The sequence below is a fragment of the Taudactylus pleione genome, unplaced genomic scaffold (genome assembly GCF_031769625.1).
Source record: "Taudactylus pleione unplaced genomic scaffold, aTauple2 ptg000976l, whole genome shotgun sequence".
In the NCBI taxonomy this organism is placed as follows: Eukaryota; Metazoa; Chordata; class Amphibia; order Anura; family Myobatrachidae; genus Taudactylus; species Taudactylus pleione.
The window spans coordinates 2,281,471-2,301,181 of NW_028285377.1; the positions used below are offsets into that span (position 1 = coordinate 2,281,471).

The 19,711-nt window shown below is 48.4% G+C and overlaps 1 protein-coding gene across 4 annotated transcripts in view; it reads left to right on the forward strand.

Annotated features, from left to right (window-relative positions):
• The window catches only part of ALS2 (alsin Rho guanine nucleotide exchange factor ALS2), a 212,120-nt gene that overhangs the window by 174,498 nt on the left and 17,911 nt on the right, over positions 1 to 19,711 (forward strand). For all 4 annotated transcript variants that reach the window (XM_088460710.1, XM_088460709.1, XM_088460712.1 and 1 more), the window contains 4 exons: positions 2,721 to 2,849; positions 3,667 to 3,843; positions 5,806 to 5,851; positions 17,355 to 17,416. In XM_088460710.1, the coding sequence (XP_088316836.1) occupies positions 2,721 to 2,849; positions 3,667 to 3,843; positions 5,806 to 5,851; positions 17,355 to 17,416 (414 nt within the window). The remainder of the gene's footprint in view (positions 1 to 2,720; positions 2,850 to 3,666; positions 3,844 to 5,805; positions 5,852 to 17,354; positions 17,417 to 19,711) is intronic.

The following is a 19,711-nucleotide window of genomic DNA, read 5'->3' on the forward strand; positions in this document are numbered from 1 at the left end:
GATAGCAGTAGTGGGTGTCTCTATGCTGGCTGTGCTGTGGCTGATGTTACAGATGTATACACAGGACTGTGAGGTATTACAGATGTGAGATAGCAGTAGTGGGTGTCTATGCTGGCTGAGCTGTGGCTGATGTTACAGATGTATACATAGGACTGTGAGGTATTACGGATGTGAGATAGCAGTAGTGGGTGTCTCTATGCTGGCTGTGCTGTGGCTGATGTTACAGATGTATACACAGGACTGTGAGGTATTACGGATGTGAGATAGCAGTAGTGGGTGTCTCTATGCTGGCTGTGCTGTGGCTGATGTTACAGATGTATACACAGGACTGTGAGGTATTACGGATGTGAGATAGCAGTAGTTGGTGTCTCTTTGCTGGCTGTGCTGTGGCTGATGTTACAGATGTATACACAGGACTGTGAGGTATTACAGATGTGAGATAGCAGTAGTGGGTGTCTCTATGCTGGCTGTGCTGTGGCTGATGTTACAGATGTATACACAGGACTGTGAGGTATTACAGATGTGAGATAGCAGTACTGGGCATCTCTATGCTGGCTGTGCTGTGGCTGATGTTACAGATGTATACACAGGACTGTGAGGTATTACAGATGTGAGATAGCAGTAGTGGGGTCTCTATGCTGGCTGAGCTGTGGCTGATGTTACAGATGTATACACAGGACTGTGAGGTATTACAGATGTGAGATAGCAGTAGTGGGGTCTCTATGCTGGCTGTGCTGTGGCTGATGTTACAGATGTATACACAGGACTGTGAGGTATTACAGATGTGAGATAGCAGTAGTGTGTCTCTATGCTGGCTGTGCTGTGGCTGATGTTACAGATGTATACACAGGACTGTGAGGTATTACAGATGTATACACATGACTGTGAGGTATTACAGATGTGAGATACCAGTAGTGGGTGTGTCTATGCTGGCTGTGCTGTGGCTGATGTTACAGATGTATACACAGGACTGTGAGGTATTACAGATGTGAGATAGCAGTAGTGGGTGTCTCTATGCTGGCTCAGCTGTGGCTGATGTTACAGATGTATACACAGGACTGTGAGGTATTACAGATGTGAGATAGCAGTAGTGGGGTCTCTATGCTGGCTGTGCTGTGGCTGATGTTACAGATGTATACACAGGACTGTGAGGTATTACAGATGTGAGATAGCAGTAGTGGGGTCTCTATGCTGGCTGTGCTGTGGCTGATGTTACAGATGTATACACAGGACTGTGAGGTATTACAGATGTGAGATAGCAGTAGTGGGTGTCTCTATGCTGGCTCAGCTGTGGCTGATGTTACAGATGTATACACAGGACTGTGAGGTATTACAGATGTGAGATAGCAGTAGTGGGGTCTCTATGCTGGCTGTGCTGTGGCTGATGTTACAGATGTATACACAGGACTGTGAGGTATTACAGATGTGAGATAGCAGTAGTGTGTCTCTATGCTGGCTGTGCTGTGGCTGATGTTACAGATGTATACACAGGACTGTGAGGTATTACAGATGTATACACATGACTGTGAGGTATTACAGATGTGAGATACCAGTAGTGGGTGTCTCTATGCTGGCTGTGCTGTGGCTGATGTTACAGATGTATACACAGGACTGTGAGGTATTACAGATGTGAGATAGCAGTAGTGGGTGTCTCTATGCTGGCTCAGCTGTGGCTGATGTTACAGATGTATACACAGGACTGTGAGGTATTACAGATGTGAGATAGCAGTAGTGGGTGTCTCTATGCTGGGTGTACTGTGGCTGATGTTACAGATGTATACACAGTATTGTGAGGTATTACAGATGTGAGATAGCAGTAGTGGGGTCTCTATGCTGGCTGTGCTGTGGCTGATGTTACAGATGTATACACAGGGCTGTGAGGTATTACAGATGTGAGATAGCAGTAGTGGGTGTCTCTATGCTGGCTGTGCTGTGGCTGATGTTACTGATGTATACGCTGGATTGCGAGGTGTTACAGATGTATAATCAGGACTGTGAGGTATTACAGATGTGAGATAGCAGTAGTGGGTGTCTCTATGCTGGCTGTGCTGTGGCTGATGTTACAGATGTATACACAGGACTGTGAGGTATTACAGATGTGAGATAGCAGTAGTGGGTGTCTATGCTGGCTGTGCTGTGGCTGATGTTACAGATGTATACACAGGACTGAGGTAGTACAGATGTGAGATAGCAGTAGTGGGTGTCTATTCTGGCTGTGCTGTGGCTGATGTTACAGATGTATACACAGGACTGTGAGGTATTACAGATGTGAGATAGCAGTAGTGGGTGTCTATGCTGGCTGTGCTGTGGCTGATGTTACAGATGTATACACAGGACTGAGGTAGTACAGATGTGAGATAGCAGTAGTGGGTGTCTATTCTGGCTGTGCTGTGGCTGATGTTACAGATGTATACACAGGACTGTGAGGTATTACAGATGTGAGATAGCAGTACTGGGCATCTCTATGCTGGCTGTGCTGTGGCTGATGTTACAGATGTATACACAGGACTGTGAGGTATTACAGATGTGAGATAGCAGTAGTGTGTCTCTATGCTGGCTGTGCTGTGGCTGATGTTACAGATGTATACACAGGACTGTGAGGTATCACATGTATAGTGTATTAACGAATACTTTTTATGAAAAAGTAAATGTCACTATTTATGCACAAACGTTTTCTGTGCACCATGCTGGCTGGAATAACAGGCTGCGCTCTCTACCAGGTTTCTGTTCCCCGACCTTCCTGAAGAGGGCAGCACACTGCAGCCATCCTCTCCCCTCAGGGCATCGGCTGAGAAGCATCACCTCTACAATGGGAGTACAGACGCCGGGTCCCAGTCTCCCGAACCTGGGTAAACATAATAAATACTGGAATATACTGTATTTGTCTTTGCCCATATATCTGAATATTGTGCTAACGTATGATTACTACCTGTACTGAAAAACAATAATTTTGCCCTAGAGTAAAAGATGAGCCAAGCTTTTCATAAAGTAGTGACCAGACCTTGATTTGCGGTTTTGTTTCCACCAATATTCTGTTTCATAATCTGGCTTTTTTTTTTTTTTTTAATCCAAAGTTCCCCTAATATCTGGGAGGTTATTAGAAACAATTGCAGTGTTTGATGTTACCAGACGAGAGCTCTTGTATTAGGTGTCTCTCCCATGTATGTTTTGTGATTTTTTCCAAATTGTGTCATTTGTGAATACTGTGGGGGGTGGGTGATACATTGAAAATAACTATTATTCTAAAAAAAAATATGTGAGGACCTTCTGTGGTTATAGGTGGCCAGATACGGGACTCCCTGGAGGCTCAGTCTGTTCTGTTCCATCACACAGGGGTGGACATGTTAGATTCCGCTTCCCGTGTCATTGCGGCACATACGTGCGGTCATTTGCCAGCATTCCTCATAACAATCTAATCACAATATATTCAGCTAATTCTGTGCCTGCCCAATATCTAACTTCTGACCACTTCAAAAGCAATTTAATATAGAGCGTTGACTCTTGAACAGTTAATTGTCACAATATAATTTCTAGTTTTGTTAAAATGCCCCAAAAATAGGATTTTCTTAACTTCATTTCACAATAACAATGGTTGGGTGTTTGGGCTGCAGTGTGAAATCTGCCATCTGATATACTCATAAAGTTACTTTTTTTTTTTATATTAAGGTACGTGGTAACTAGTTCGGGACTGCTGCTGCCTGTGCTGCTACCTCGCCTCTATCCTCCCCTGTTCATGCTCTATGCGATGGAACATGAGAAAGAAGAAGATGCCTACTGGGATTGTGTCCTGCGACTGAACAAGCAGCCGGATACAGCACTTCTCGCATTCCTAGGCGTACAGGAGTAAGTAATATTGTCACAGCCAGGGCCTCCCCTACCTTACTCTAAAGTCTACATGGCTTCATCACATGGAGTAAGTAATATTGTCACAGCCAGGACCTCCCCTACCTTACTCTAATGTCTACACAACTTCATCACATGGAGTAAGTAATATTGTCACAGCCAGGACCTCCCCTACCTTACTCTAATGTCTACACAACTTCATCACATGGAGTAAGTAATATTGTCACAGCCAGGGCCTCCCCTACCTTACTCTAATGTCTACACAACTTCATCACATGGAGTAAGTAATATTGTCACAGCCAGGACCTCCCCTACCTTACTCTAATGTCTACACAACTTCATCACATGGAGTAAGTAATATTGTCACAGCCAGGACCTCCCCTACCTTACTCTAATGTCTACACAACTTCATCACATGGAGTAAGTAATATTGTCACAGCCAGGGCCTCCCCTACCTTACTCTAATGTCTACACAACTTAATCACATGGAGTAAGTAATATTGTCACAGCCAGGGCCTCCCCCACCTTACTCTAATGTCTGCACAACTTCATCACATGGAGTAAGTAATATTGTCACAGCCAGGGCCTCCCCCACCTTACTCTAATGTCTGCACAACTTCATCACATGGAGTAAGTAATATTGTCACAGCCAGGGCCTCCCCTACCTTACTCTAATGTCTACACAACTTCATCACATGGAGTAAGTAATATTGTCACAGCCAGGGCCTCCCCTACCTTACTCTAATGTCTACACAACTTCATCACATGGAGTAAGTAATATTGTCACAGCCAGGGCCTCCCCTACCTTACTCTAATGTCTACACAACTTCATCACATGGAGTAAGTAATATTGTCACAGCCAGGGCCTCCCCCACCTTACTCTAATGTCTGCACAACTTCATCACATGGAGTAAGTAATATTGTCACAGCCAGGGCCTCCCCCACCTTACTCTAATGTCTGCAAAGCTTCAGCACTTGGAGTAAGCAATATTGTTCCGATCCCATCGCAGCAATCCATCGCAGATGTATGGGGGACCTTTTCTCTATGGCTGGGTACACTGTATGGGGACCTTTACTCTATATGGCTGGGTACACTGTATGGGGACCTTTACTCTAAGGCTGGGTACACACGTAAAGATTTTCTGTCCAACCATCCAGCTGGTTGGAATGAAAATCTGGCAAGGTATGAAAGCAAATGACAATCATCAATTTGCTCCCAAACGCCGGAAAATGGACTAAAACTGTTGTTTGAACAAATTGTTTAGATCAGTCATTTAACAAACTTGTCTGACGCCATTTTCATCTGTTTTCCGGCATTTAGGAGCAAATTGCTGATCATCAGTTACTCCCATACATTACCAGACTTTCATTCCAACCAATCAACTAGTTCGATGGTTGGACAGAAACTCTTTACGTCTGTATGCACCATTAGGTCTGCACAACTTCATCACATGGAGTAAGTAATATTATCACAGCCAGGACCTCTCCTACCTTACACTAATGTCTACACAACTTCATCACATAGTACAAATAAATGACTGTTTAGGGTTTGCTTTGTTTTCGAAAACTTAAACGCTCCATAATATGTTTTTGAAGTGGTACAGTAGTGGCAAGGCACTTTATCAGGTGCATTGGTAGGTTATTATGTAATTTTCTGCACATTCATTGTGTCCTCACTGACGTAATGTCTACACTAGGATTTCTATTCCTGTCTCTATCCCTAACGGTAACCGTAACGCTAAAACTAATGGGAATGTGCACATTCCCGATGTTTGTATTCTGTGAGTGTAAAATTCTGTCAGTGTTGAAATTTTTTGCCGGTATCGACATTAATTATGGTGACATACTACCCATGATAATATCAGTGTCGACTCTCTGCTGTTGACATTGTGAATATTGATATTGTGGATGTAGACGTGCTGACTGCATACCGGGGACTTATTACATTTTACTTCTTTACAGGAAGTTCTGGCCGACCAGCATTAACTTCTTGGGTGACCGTAAGAAGGTAAGAGAACTGCCCGGGGACAAAAGTGCTGGGGGACCGTAAGAAGGTGAGGGAACTGGCCGGGTACAATAGTGCTGGGTGACAGTAAGAAGGTGAGGGAACTGCCCGGGGACAAAAGTGCTGGGGGACCGTAAGAAGGTAAGGGAACTGGCCGGGGACAATAGTGCTGGGTGACAGTAAGAAGGTAAGGGAACTGCCCGGGGACATTAGTGCTGGGTGACAGTAAGAAGGTAAGGGAACTGCCCGGGGACAATAGTGCTGGGGGACAGTAAGAAGATATGGGAACTGGCTGAGGACAATAGTGCTGGGGGACAGTAAGAAGGTAAGGGACCTGGCCGGGGACAATAGTGCTGGGTGACAGTAAGAAGGTAAGGGAACTGCCCGGGGACAATATTGCTGGGTGACAGTAAGAAGGTAAGGGAACTGGCCGGGGACAATAGTGCTGGGTGACAGTAAGACGGTAAGGGAACTGCTTGGGGACAATAGTGCCGGGTGACAGTAAGAAGGTAAGGGAACTGGCCGGGGACAATAGTGCTGGGTGACAGTAAGAAGGTAAGGGAACTGGCCGGGGACAGTAGTGCTGGGTGACAGTAAGAAGGTAAGGGAACTGCCCGGGGACAATAGTGCTGGGTGACAGTAAGACGGTAAGGGACCTGGCCGGGGACAATAGTGCTGGGTGACAGTAATAAGATAAGGGAACTGGCCGGGGACAGTAGTGCTGGGTGACAGTAAGAAGGTAAGGGAACTGCCCGGGGACAATAGTGCTGGGTGACAGTAAGACGGTAAGGGAACTGCCCGGGGACAATAGTGCTGGGTGACAGTAAGAAGGTGAGGGAACTGGCCGGGTACAATAGTGCTGGGTGACAGTAAGAAGGTGAGGGAACTGCCCGGGGACAATAGTGCTGGGGGACAGTAAGAAGGTGAGAGAACTGCTTGGGGACAATAGTGCTGGGTGACAGAAGGTAAGGGAACTGGCTGGGGACAATAGTGCTGGGTGACAGTAAGAAGGTGAGGGAACTGCCCGGGGACAATAGTGCCGGGTGACAGTAAGAAGGTAAGGGAACTGCTTGGGGACAATAGTGCTGGGTGACAGTAAGAAGGTTAGGGAACTGGCCGGGGACAATAGTGCTGGGTGACAGTAAGAAGGTAAGGGAACTGCTTGGGGACTTTAGTGCTGGGTGACAGTAAGAAGGTAAGGGAACTGCTTGGGGACATTAGTGCTGGGTGACAGTAAGAAGGTGAGGGAACTGGCCGGGGACAATAGTGCCGGGTGACAGTAAGAAGGTGAGGGAACTGCCCGGGGACAATAGTGCCGGGTGACAGTAAGAAGGTAAGGGAACTGCTTGGGGACAATAGTGCTGGGTGACAGAAGGTTAGGGAACTGGCCGGGGACAATAGTGCTGGGTGACAGTAAGAAGGTAAGGGAACTGCTTGGGGACTTTAGTGCTGGGTGACAGTAAGAAGGTAAGGGAACTGCTTGGGGACATTAGTGCTGGGTGACAGTAAGAAGGTGAGGGAACTGGCCGGGGACAATAGTGCCGGGTGACAGTAAGAAGGTGAGGGAACTGCCCGGGGACAATAGTGCCGGGTGACAGTAAGAAGGTGAGGGAACTGCCCGGGGACAATAGTGCCGGGTGACAGTAAGAAGGTAAGGGAACTGCTTGGGGACAATAGTGCTGGGTGACCGTAAGAAGGTAAGGGAACTGTCCGGGGACAATAGAGCTGGGGGTTTCGCCTCTACCTCCTCATTTATATTCATAGCTCCAAAATAATCATTTTGATAAATAATTTAGAAAAATGTTTGAAGGGTCAAATACTGAAATAAATAATACTAGGTATAATAATGAATCAGTATCTGGGATATTCCTTCATTAATGATGCTTCTGTGTGGGCTCAGGTGTAATAATAACGTACAACTGAACTTCAAATAAAAGGAAAACATGCAGACTATCACACCACCAAGCATCTGGCTCCATGCAGTGTCTACTGCAGACTATCACACCAAGCATCTGACTTCATGCAGTGTCTTCTGCAGACTATCACACCACCAAACATTTGGCTTCATGCAGTGTCAACTAAGTGCCGTTATAGGACATATCTAGCAGCTCAGCCTGGTTGTGATTGGCCAGACAAGTTCATAGAAGGGGTGCACCTAGTGCTGATCTATGCAGCATGATAAATAATCTGGACCTCTGTAGTGAGTTCCAGTTTGGCTCTGGAGACCACGTCCGCACAAGAACTGCTCATTGAGAGCTTTATGGGATAGGGTTCATGCCCAAACAGTCTCCATAGCACCATGCGCTTCCTACCCGAATGCGTAATGCCCACTGTAAGATTAGCACTGTGTACAGCACATTAGAATCCAATGTGTACACCATTAAAGGTAACAAACACTTGTACAACCACACTTCCATATCTATAACCCAGTTTCACATAACGAATACATTAAGGCCAATAAACACCAATAGTCACAGTTAACTAAAGCTACAAAACCAACCAAAATCCCACTGTAATGTTACATTCCTGTTCCCTATGTGGCCACGTGATTAACACAAAGACTTTTATGAGTACTGTGTATTGTGTGGAGAGGGGGGTAGTAGAGAGAGATATGGAGCCAGTTGCTTTCATGGTGCACGAGGTATCCAGGTGTGTGCGCCATGCCTCTCCAGGTATCCTGGTGTGTGTGTGCCATGCCTCTCCAGGTATCCTGGTGTGTGTGCGCCATGCCTCTCCAGGTATCCAGGTGTGTGCGCGCCACGCCTCTCCAGGTATCCAGGTGTGGGCGCGCGCCACACCTCTCCAGGTATCCAGGTGTGGGCGCGCGCCACGCCCCTCCAGGGGTGGGCGCGCGCCACGCCCCTCCAGGGGTGGGCGCGCGCCACGCCCCTCCAGGGGTGGGCGCGCGCCACGCCCCTCCAGGGGTGGGCGCGCGCCACGCCCCTCCAGGGGTGGGCGCGCGCCACGCCCCTCCAGGGGTGGGCGCGCGCCACGCCCCTCCAGGGGTGGGCGCGCGCCACGCCCCTCCAGGGGTGGGCGCGCGCCACGCCCCTCCAGGGGTGGGCGCGCGCCACGCCCCTCCAGGGGTGGGCGCGCGCCACGCCCCTCCTATATAGATATTGCTTTGTGGCTGCTATACACAGGAGTTGGTCAGAATGTTTTGATTGAATCTCAGTGTAAGAAAAGCCCAGGCCCTCGATAATGATATCCTAATGGACAGATGAATATTGTGACTAGAAATACAAGTTTGAATATTAATTAAAACTGTTTTCTGTGACAATTTCTGTATGGGGTGTAGTGAAATTAACTTTTAGAGCCTTATTCAATGTGAGCGAACCCGCGATACTTTTCCGCCTCCCGGACTTTTCGCCAACATCGCGTGTTTTGTTTTGTAGGCTGTAAAAGTATCGCACGCGTGCCCCCGTATTCAATTTTGAAAGTACGCGGAAACGGGACCCGGCGAAACTTAAACTGTCAGAAGGTACTGTCAAATTTGGGTTAAATCAGCCTGACACCCCCCCCAAAAGATGCTCTGACATGGGGGTTAGCTATGGTACCCCCGATTTGGCTGGCTGAAGGTATTTGGTGTTTTTAAAGGGGCTCAATAGCTGCTAAATAGCGGTTTTTTTTATAAATAGTGCAGAATAGTATTCAGGAGGGGGGTTTTTTTGCAGAAAATAACTTATCCCAGCAAATTTGGGGTACATGAAAATGGGGGCCAGCATATTTAAAAGTTGCTAAAGTGAAGTTGAAAACATTTTGAAAAATCCACCTGCTGCAAGCACCTGCAATGAAAAATCACATGGGGCACACTTGGGGACCCCCCCAGAGTCCAGTTCGCTAGTTTTTATCTTTGTCCGACAACTTTTTTTTTTTTTTCCCGCCCCCAAATTCAAAGTGATTTTTTGGCGTGTCCTTAAGTGGTTTTTTTTTTTTTTAAATTGATGCAGTTTACCCTTGGGGAACTGTCTGAAGGCTGCACGGGGGTTCCCACAACGGAGCACCCCAAAAACCCCAATTCTGCACTTTTTTTCGGCTGCTATTCAAAAGGAGAAACTTTTCTGTCTATTACATTGCATTGACTTTCCGCCTCTTTAAAATTGTATACGGCGAAACTTTTCCGCGGATTACGGCTTTTCGCCTTAAATTGAATACGGACCTTAGTCTGATTTGTGGTTATATAAGATTTCAGTGTTTTAATGATTTCATATAAAAATGTTCATCTTTATTCAGGGTTCCTCTAGATCATAGTGAGCAGTGATTAGGACTTGTTCCATCATCTTATATATTCTAATTTCATCTGTTTAAAGTTAGTACCCAGATTTCTGGATATCATTAGAAGTCCTTGTGAGTGTGTGAGAATACCCCTCGCATATGTTTTTAATCTTTAAATTTCATTCTTTGATCTACTGTATATTTAAATGTTTCGCTATTTCAACTCCTGGAGGGGAACAACTTATATTTTAATGAATATCTAATAAAAGTATTTTTTTATTTTCCTCTTTGTAATATTCGACTTGTTCACCAAGACACGACCCCTGTCTCTTCTCCATGTACAGGACATGTATGTTGGTAGTAGGTAGCACACACCCCGTTGTATAAATGATACATAATCACTAGTACATTATACATACCATCCCACAGGGTGTTTGTTGGATTCATCCTGTGCGGTAGTTTCTTTTTGTTAGAGGTTCATTACACTAAGGTACGAGCAGACGAATAGGAGACGTTCATGCCTTGTGGCACGAGGAACCCTATATAAACATCTATACACATAGTGGTATTAAGAACAGAAAGACATGTGAGATAAAATTGCTTATTACAAATGCGATTGGTGTATCTTCAACACAGATTAATATACATCTATTATTTATATAGGCCAGATAACCATAAAGGGTTGGGTCATATTGTTTTGTCACACACATAAAATGAAGGTATTGCCTTGTTAGCAGATACCATGCAGAGTCCTATGCACCTACTGACCCTGCTCTGTAACAGGAGACGCTGGGGGTCTCAGTGCCGTGAATCGCCATGTAGCTTAAAGCATTTATGTTGCAATCAGAATGGAGAGTTTCCCTCTGTTTGTGTAGTGACTATGCTGGCTTTGAGCAGAAAATGGAGATAAACTAAAAATATTTCTACTTCAGGGTCCATAGGGGGTCCACAGGGTTGACCTTGGGGTTATAGCTGGAACAGGATCCATGGGCACCACACAGTTAAGCTTTTAGCTCCCAGGATGCACTTGGGTCCTCCTCTATACCCCGCCCCCGAGCCACAGGCACCTCAGTGTAAGCTGGTGCCCGGCCGGAGTCGGTCACCGCACAGGGGGGCTGCAGGAGCAGCCCCCAGAAGCTTTTTATTTTAAGTTAGATTTTATTTATTTTTAATCTCTTTTTACTACAGACGGCAGCGAAGGGCTGTCTGTACAGACGCCCACGCTGCCGCTCTGATCCCCGACTGGCGCCGCGACGCCAGTACTGATCTGGGGATCGTGGCGGGAGGGCAGAGTCCGTACTAGCCGGACTCTGTCTACCTCCCAGGACTGCTGCCGGAGTCGCCAGGGATTCAGGTAAGCCGCGCGTCGCTGGCTAGTTGCGGCGCGCGGAATGCCTTAAATGCAGTCCTTTAGCCTCCGGTCCGGGGGACAGACCGGAGGCTGCTGGCAGTGGTGGCGGGCCCCCCCCCCATAACCCGTGGGACCACTAGACCACCAGGGATAAAGGGGCAAGCGGGAAGCCAGCATCCCTGGGGTTATGGCCAGCCAGGGGAGGAAGCCTTCCCTGTTCAGCGGCTCCTCCCCTCTGTTCAGCGCGCCTTTCAGCACGTAGTCTGGCGTCGCTGAGCTGCAGTTACACGGCCACTCCTCCTCTGAGGTCTCCAGCGGCCATTTTCCCAGTGGCAGCGCAGATCTCAGGGAGCACGCGGACCGGTCCCCCTGTGTACCTCTCCCCTGATTAAGGACAGCGTACACAGCACTATAGCCCTCCCAGACACTGAATCTGGGCAGGTTGATTGTAGTGTAAAGGTGCAGTGAGTATATCTTCCTGCATGGTATGTGACTTTTGCTAGTGCTGCCTGTCTGTGCTTATTTTCCGCTTACTGTCAGCTTATACCTATCCCTTTACTTCTCCTACAAGCCCTGCAGGTGTGTGGGGGAGGGGCGTTTCTACTGACCTCACTTATATAGATCACGTATTTGTGAGGTCCGTCACATACAGTTGTGTGCTACTCAGTGCCATATTGTGGGCTGTTGTTCAGCACACCAGTGAGTGCGTTTTACTTCTACCCTGGTGCCAGATATATAATATATTCTGTCATGTCAGACGAGGAGGTTGAGCGCTCAGTGGCTCCGGTGTTGGCCTCCTGCGGACGCTGTTCTGCAGGAGTAGATAGGGAGGATTTGTCACAGAATGGCCTGTGTAGTCGATGCCAGGTGGCTCCTGGCCCATCCAGACCTTCTCTGGCGCAGGAACCACCGTGGGCGATGTTTTCTCAAGTGCTGGTGTCTATTGCGGACCGTCTGTCGGTCCCGACTGCTCTCCCTACTAGGGCGGTGCCCCAGCCGACCATCCCCCATTCCCCGGGTGTCCCGCAGTTATTGCGGAGTCCTCCTGGGTCTCAATCAGTTGGTCCCTATGCGGGGTTGCCTATGTATATACAGGCTTCCCCTGTGCCGCAGCAGCCTGTGGTACCTTTTCAGGCCCCTATGGTGACGCCTCCACCATGGGTGGATGTGCTCTCCAACTCCGTGCAAAATTTGGCGGCCGCTTCCTCGGCTTTTCAGTCAATGTTGCAGACTGACATGCCTTCTAGGATTTCTAAACGCCCACTCATGACACGGGCTGCTCAGGTATCGGACTCAGAGGGTTCCTCAGATAATGGGGAGGTCCCTGATGACATTGACTCGGACGCCTCGGTCCAGGAAATGGATACCAAGTCGTCCATTAATGTGCGAGCACTAGTTAGGGCGGTGCGAGCTATTCTTCTTATAGAGGATGAGGCACCGGTTCCTAAGTCGAAGTTTCCTAGTTTAAAAAAAAACTAAGGTGGCTTCTGCGGTGTTTCCCCTGTCGGATCAGTTGACGGATCATATGGCGGTAGCTTGGCAGGCGCCCAGTAAGAGATTCCTTCCTCAGAAGCGGTTGGCTTCTAATTACCCCTTCCCTGAGGCACATTGTAAAAAATGGGAAACTCCACCGGCGGTGGATTCCCATGTCACCCGTTTAACTCGGGGCGCCACCTTACCATTACCGTCGATATCCTCGCTGAAGGATCCCACGGACAGGAAAGTTGAGACTTGCTTAAAGTCTATTTACTCCCTCTCCGGGGCGGTGGCCCGACCGTCCATGGCCATCTCCTGGGTGGCCAAGGCCATTGAGGGGTGGGCCAATGCATTGGAAGATACCTTCCCAGACGACGCTCCGGATGTCCAGCGGGCGTTGTTGGGACAAATGAGGGACGCTGCTTCTTACATTGGTGAAGCTTCTTTAGATGCTAGTCTGCTGACCTCGCGGGTATCGGCTGCAGCGGTGTCTGGCCGCCGATCCTTGTGGTTGCGTTCCTGGAGAGCGGACTCTGATTCAAAGAAGGGTCTGGAGGCCTTACCTTTCAATGGTGAATTACTATTTGGTCCGGACTTGGACAAAATAGTGGACACCCTGGCTGAATCCAAGTCGGCCTTCCTCCCTTCGGCGGCACTGCCTGCTAAGGTTCGGAGTTCGGCTTTTCGTTCCTTTCGGGTTCAGGGTAAGGCGAAAGGTCAGACCTTCCCGAGACAGTCTGCGAGTAAGACTGCCTCTAAACCCAAGAAGCAAGTCTGGAGTGCTCGGCGCCCTTCTTCCAAGCAGGAAGATAAACCTGCGGCCTGATGGGACGGGCCTCCCTCTGGGGGACCTCAGAGTGGGAGGCCGACTTCTTCTATTTGCCCAGTGCTGGCACAATACCACCACGGATGCCTGGGTTCGAGAAGTGGTCTCCCAGGGGTACGCCCTGTCTTTTCGGCACAGACCACCCCACCAGTTTTTCTGCACAAGTCCTTCTCAGGACAGGACCAAGGCGTTACAGGTTCAGGAGGCTATAGAGTCCTTGCTGAAAGCAGGGGTCATTGTTCCCGTTCCTCTATCACAACGAGGGACGGGGTATTATTCGTCTCTGTTTCTGGTGCAGAAACCCAATGGTTCTCATCGCCCTATCCTCAACTTGAAGTCTCTGAACAGATTCCTCAGAGTTCCCAAGTTCAGGATGGAAACGTTACATTCCATCATTCTGGCGATGGAACCGGGGGATTACATGGTGTCCCTGGACATCCAGGACGCCTACCTCCATGTTCCGATAGCATCTTCACACCAGCGGTATCTGAGGTTCGCTATCCTTCAACACCACTATCAGTTCCGGGCGCTACCCTTTGGTCTCTCCACGGCACCGAGGGTGTTCACGAAGATTATGGCGGTCATGGCCGCACATCTTCGGAACCAGAATGTACGGCTGCTGCCGTATCTGGACGACCTCCTGTTGCTGGCGAGCTCCCCAGAGGTACTGCTTCAACATCTCCACCTGACGATCGCTTGCCTGCAAGCACACGGGTGGTTGATAAATTGGAAAAAGTCCTCCCTGATTCCATCTCAGCGGATGGTTCATTTGGGAGCCCTGCTGGATTCGCGTCAGCAAAGGATCTTCCTGACTCCGGAGAAGGTCGCCTCCCTACAGCTGCGGATACACAGTTGCCTGAGCCGTTGCCGCCTGTCGGTCCATTCGGCTATGAGAGTTCTGGGGTCCATGGTGTCGACATTCGACATGGTGGAATTTGCCCAGTTCCATTCCCGGCCCCTGCAGGGGCTGATTCTATCAGAATGGAACGGGTTACCTCACCGGATCCGCTCTCAGATGCTGGTGTTTTCTCCGGACGTTCGGCAATCTTTGGCTTGGTGGCTTCAGACAGCTCATCTGGTCGAGGGGCGCCCATTTTGGATCCCGGACTGGGTCCTGCTCACGACGGATGCCAGTCTCCGGGGTTGGGGGGCAGTGACCGGCTCTTTGTCGCTTCAGGGTCGTTGGTCAGCGGAAGAAGCACTTCTCCCCATCAACATCCTGGAACTGCGGGCAGTATACAGGGCCCTGCAGTCGTCCGGCCCCGCTCTTCACGGAAGGGCGGTACAGGTGCAGTCAGACAACGCCACCACGGTGGCGTATATCAACCACCAAGGCGGAACTCGCAGTCAGGCAGCGATGTCGGAGGTGTCTCGTATCCTGACTTGGGCGGAGGGTCACATTCCGGCGATCTCGGCGGTCTTCATCCCCGGAGTCCTCAATTGGGAGGCGGACTTCCTCAGCCGTCACGACGTGCATCCCGGGGAATGGTCGCTTCACCCAGAGGTGTTTCAGCTACTCGTGGACAGGTGGGGACTGCCGGAGCTGGACTTGATGGCCTCCCGTCACAATCACAAGTTGCCCGTTTACGGGTCAAGGACAAGAGACGCAGGCGCAAGTCTGGTGGACGCGCTGTCGGTGAAATGGACGTTTCACCTGGCGTATCTGTTTCCTCCGCTATCCCTGCTTCCTCAGGTTCTGCGGAAATTCAAGCAGGACGGCGGCATGCTCGTGCTGGTAGCTCCGGCGTGGCCCAGACGTCCTTGGTACTCCGATCTCAGGAGCCTCTCCATCGACGCTCCGTACCTTCTTCCTCAGCGTCGGGACCTGTTGTCTCAGGGGCCCTGCCTTTACCCGGATCTGGGTCGGCTGTCTTTGACGGCGTGGCTCTTGAGACAGCCGTCTTGAGGTCTCGGGGCTTCTCCGGTTCGGTTATTGGTACCATGCTCCGGGCACGCAAGCCTGCTTCAGCACGGATTTATCACAGAGTGTGGCACACTTACTTTCAGTGGTGTGAGTCCAGACATTATGATCCTCAGGTGTTCCGAGTTTCTAGGATCTTGGAATTTCTTCAGTCAGGATTGGATCTCGGCTTACGCCTTGCATCTCTGAAGGTTCATGTGTCCGCCTTGTCCGTGTGGTTTCAACGGCGGATTGCAATACTACCAGACGTTCACACCTTTTTCCAGGGTGTTCTCAGGATCCAGCCTCCCTTTGTGCCTCCTGTGGCTCCTTGGGACTTGGCGGTGGTGCTACGGGTCCTGCAGGGTCCACCGTTTGAGCCTCTTGAGGCGGTGGAGCTCAAGTGGCTGACATTTAAGACGGTTTTTCTCTTGGCAATTGCTTCGGCCAGGAGGGTGTCTGAATTGGGGGCGCTTTCCTGTCGCCCTCCTTTCCTGATCTTTCACCAGGACAGAGCGGTGCTCCGCACTCGTCCTGAGTTTTTGCCCAAAGTGGTCTCGAAGTTCCACATTAATCAGGAACTTGTTGTGCCAGCTTTTCAGTCCCCTGGTCTTTCAGCTGGTGAGACTTCCTTAGATGTGGTCCGGGCGCTTAGAATTTATGTAGACCGGACGGCTTCGGTTAGGAAGTCTGATTCCTTGTTTATCCTCTTTGGTTTTCACAAGAGGGGTTGGCCTGCCAACAAACAAACATTAGCCCGTTGGCTTCGTTCCGTTATTTGTGAGGCTTATGCACAAGAGGGTTTACCTGTGCCAGCCTCTGTTAAGGCTCATTCCACTCGTTCTGTGGGTCCCTCTTAGGCTGCTAGACGTGGCGCTTCTGCTGTTCAGCTGTGTAAGGCGGCCACTTGGTCTTCTATTCAAACGTTTTTGAGGTTCTATGCGTTTGACACCTTCGCCTCTCAGGATGCTTCCTTTGGGCGCCGGGTGCTCCTTTCAGCACAGGAGCGTCCCCGCCCTTAGTTGAACTGCTTTGGGACATCCCCAAGGTCAACCCTGTGGACCCTGAAGTAGAAAACAAGAGATATGGTAAGAACTTACCTTTGTTATCTCTGTTTCTACGAAGTCCATAGGGTCCACAGGGCGCCCGCCCTGACGCACCTGGCTTCAAATGGGCTGTGTGGCTGGTCACCGGTTTTCCGTCTCCTATTGCTGTGAGTATGGTTTCTTGTGTGTTCCAGTCTTCCTTCTCTCTGTTCCATATTCTCCTCCGGCCTAGGCTGCTTACCAACTGAGGTGCCTGTGGCTCGGGGGCGGGGTATAGAGGAGGACCCAAGTGCATCCTGGGAGCTAAAAGCTTAACTGTGTGGTGCCCATGGATCCTGTTCCAGCTATAACCCCAAGGTCAACCCTGTGGACCCTATGGACTTCGTAGAAACAGAGATAACAAAGGTAAGTTCTTACCATATCTCTTGTTGTTTGTATGTATTAAAAAATAAGCATCTGCCATAATTAGTAAACATGGTATTTTCCCTATAGATAGTAAGCTTGCGAGCAGGGCCCTCTTACCTCTGTCTGTCTGTTATTACCCTGTTTTGTTCTATCAATGTTTCCAATTGTAAAGCGCAACGGAATATGCTGCGCTATATAAGAAACTGGTAATAATAATAATAATAATAATCTATTGTAGCAGTGTATTTTTATATATTACTATACATTTATGGGGTTTTTCTCCACAGGTGTTGTCAAGTACTAAAGATTGCTGTTATGCTTCAGCCGTGGAGTATCTACAACAGATAAGGTATTACACATGTAACAATGCGTACTGCTGGTATATGTAACAATGCGTACTCCTGGTATATGTAACAGTGCGTACTCCTGGTATATGTAACAATGCGTACTGCTGGTATATGTAACAATGCGTACTGCTGGTATATGTAACAATGCGTACTGCTGGTACATGTAACAGTGCGTACTGCTGGTACATGTAACAATGCGTACTGCTGGTACATGTAACAATGCGTACTGCTGGTATATGTAACAATGCGTACTGCTGGTACATGTAACAATGCGTACTGCTGGTACATGTAACAATGCGTACTGCTGGTACATGTAACAATGCGTACTGCTGGTACATGTAACAATGCGTACTGCTGGTACATGTAACAATGCGTACTGCTGGTACATGTAACAATGCGTACTGCTGGTACATGTAACAATGCGTACTGCTGGTACATGTAACAATGCGTACTGCTGGTACATGTAACAATGCGTACTGCTGGTACATGTAACAATGCGTACTGCTGGTACATGTAACAATGCGTACTCCTGGTACATGTAACAATGCGTACTCCTGGTACATGTAACAATGCGTACTCCTGGTACATGTAACAATGCGTACTCCTGGTACATGTAACAATGCGTACTGCTGGTACATGTAACAATGCGTACTGCTGGTACATGTAACAATGCGTACTGCTGGTACATGTAACAATGCGTACTGCTGGTACATGTAACAATGCGTACTCCTGGTACATGTAACAATGCGTACTGCTGGTACATGTAACAATGCGTACTGCTGGTACATGTAACAATGCGTACTGCTGGTACATGTAACAATGCGTACTGCTGGTACATGTAACAATGCGTACTGCTGGTACATGTAACAATGCGTACTGCTGGTACATGTAACAATGCGTACTGCTGGTACATGTAACAATGCGTACTGCTGGTACATGTAACAATGCGTACTGCTGGTACATGTAACAATGCGTACTGCTGGTACATGTAACAATGCGTACTGCTGGTACATGTAACAATGCGTACTGCTGGTACATGTAACAATGCGTACTGCTGGTACATGTAACAATGCGTACTGCTGGTACATGTAACAATGCGTACTGCTGGTACATGTAACAATGCGTACTGCTGGTACATGTAACAATGCGTACTCCTGGTACATGTAACAATGCGTACTCCTGGTACATGTAACAATGCGTACTCCTGGTACATGTAACAATGCGTACTCCTGGTACATGTAACAATGCGTACTGCTGGTACATGTAACAATGCGTACTGCTGGTACATGTAACAATGCGTACTGCTGGTACATGTAACAATGCGTACTGCTGGTACATGTAACAATGCGTACTGCTGGTACATGTAACAATGCGTACTGCTGGTACATGTAACAATGCGTACTGCTGGTACATGTAACAATGCGTACTGCTGGTACATGTAACAATGCGTACTGCTGGTACATGTAACAATGCGTACTGCTGGTACATGTAACAATGCGTACTGCTGGTACATGTAACAATGCGTACTGCTGGTACATGTAACAATGCGTACTGCTGGTACATGTAACAATGCGTACTGCTGGTACATGTAACAATGCGTACTGCTGGTACATGTAACAATGCGTACTGCTGGTACATGTAACAATGCGTACTGCTGGTACATGTAACAATGCGTACTGCTGGTACATGTAACAATGCGTACTGCTGGTACATGTAACAATGCGTACTCCTGGTACATGTAACAATGCGTACTCCTGGTACATGTAACAATGCGTACTCCTGGTACATGTAACAATGCGTACTCCTGGTACATGTAACAAAGCGTACTCCTGGTACATGTAACAAAGCGTACTCCTGGTACATGTAACAATGCGTACTCCTGGTACATGTAACAATGCGTACTCCTGGTACATGTAACAATGCGTACTGCTTGGTAAATGTGTACTGCTGGTATATGTAACTGTGTGTACCTCTTGGTAAATTTGTACTGCTGGTATACAGTTGGGCAAAAAATTATTTGGACAGCCACCGATTGTGCAAGTTGTTGCATGTTAAAAGATGAGAGAGGTCTGTAATTTCCATCTTAGGTACACTTTAACTGTGAGAGACAGAATCAGAACAAAACATTCCTGAAATCACATTGTATGATGCTGAGTAAAATTATATGCAGCATGCCTATATTCTGTGTATGTGACTGCGGGTGTATCTGCATGCCTATATTCTGTGTATGTGACTGCGGGTGTATCTGCATGCCTATATTCTGTGTATGTGACTGCGGGTGTATCTGCATGCCTATG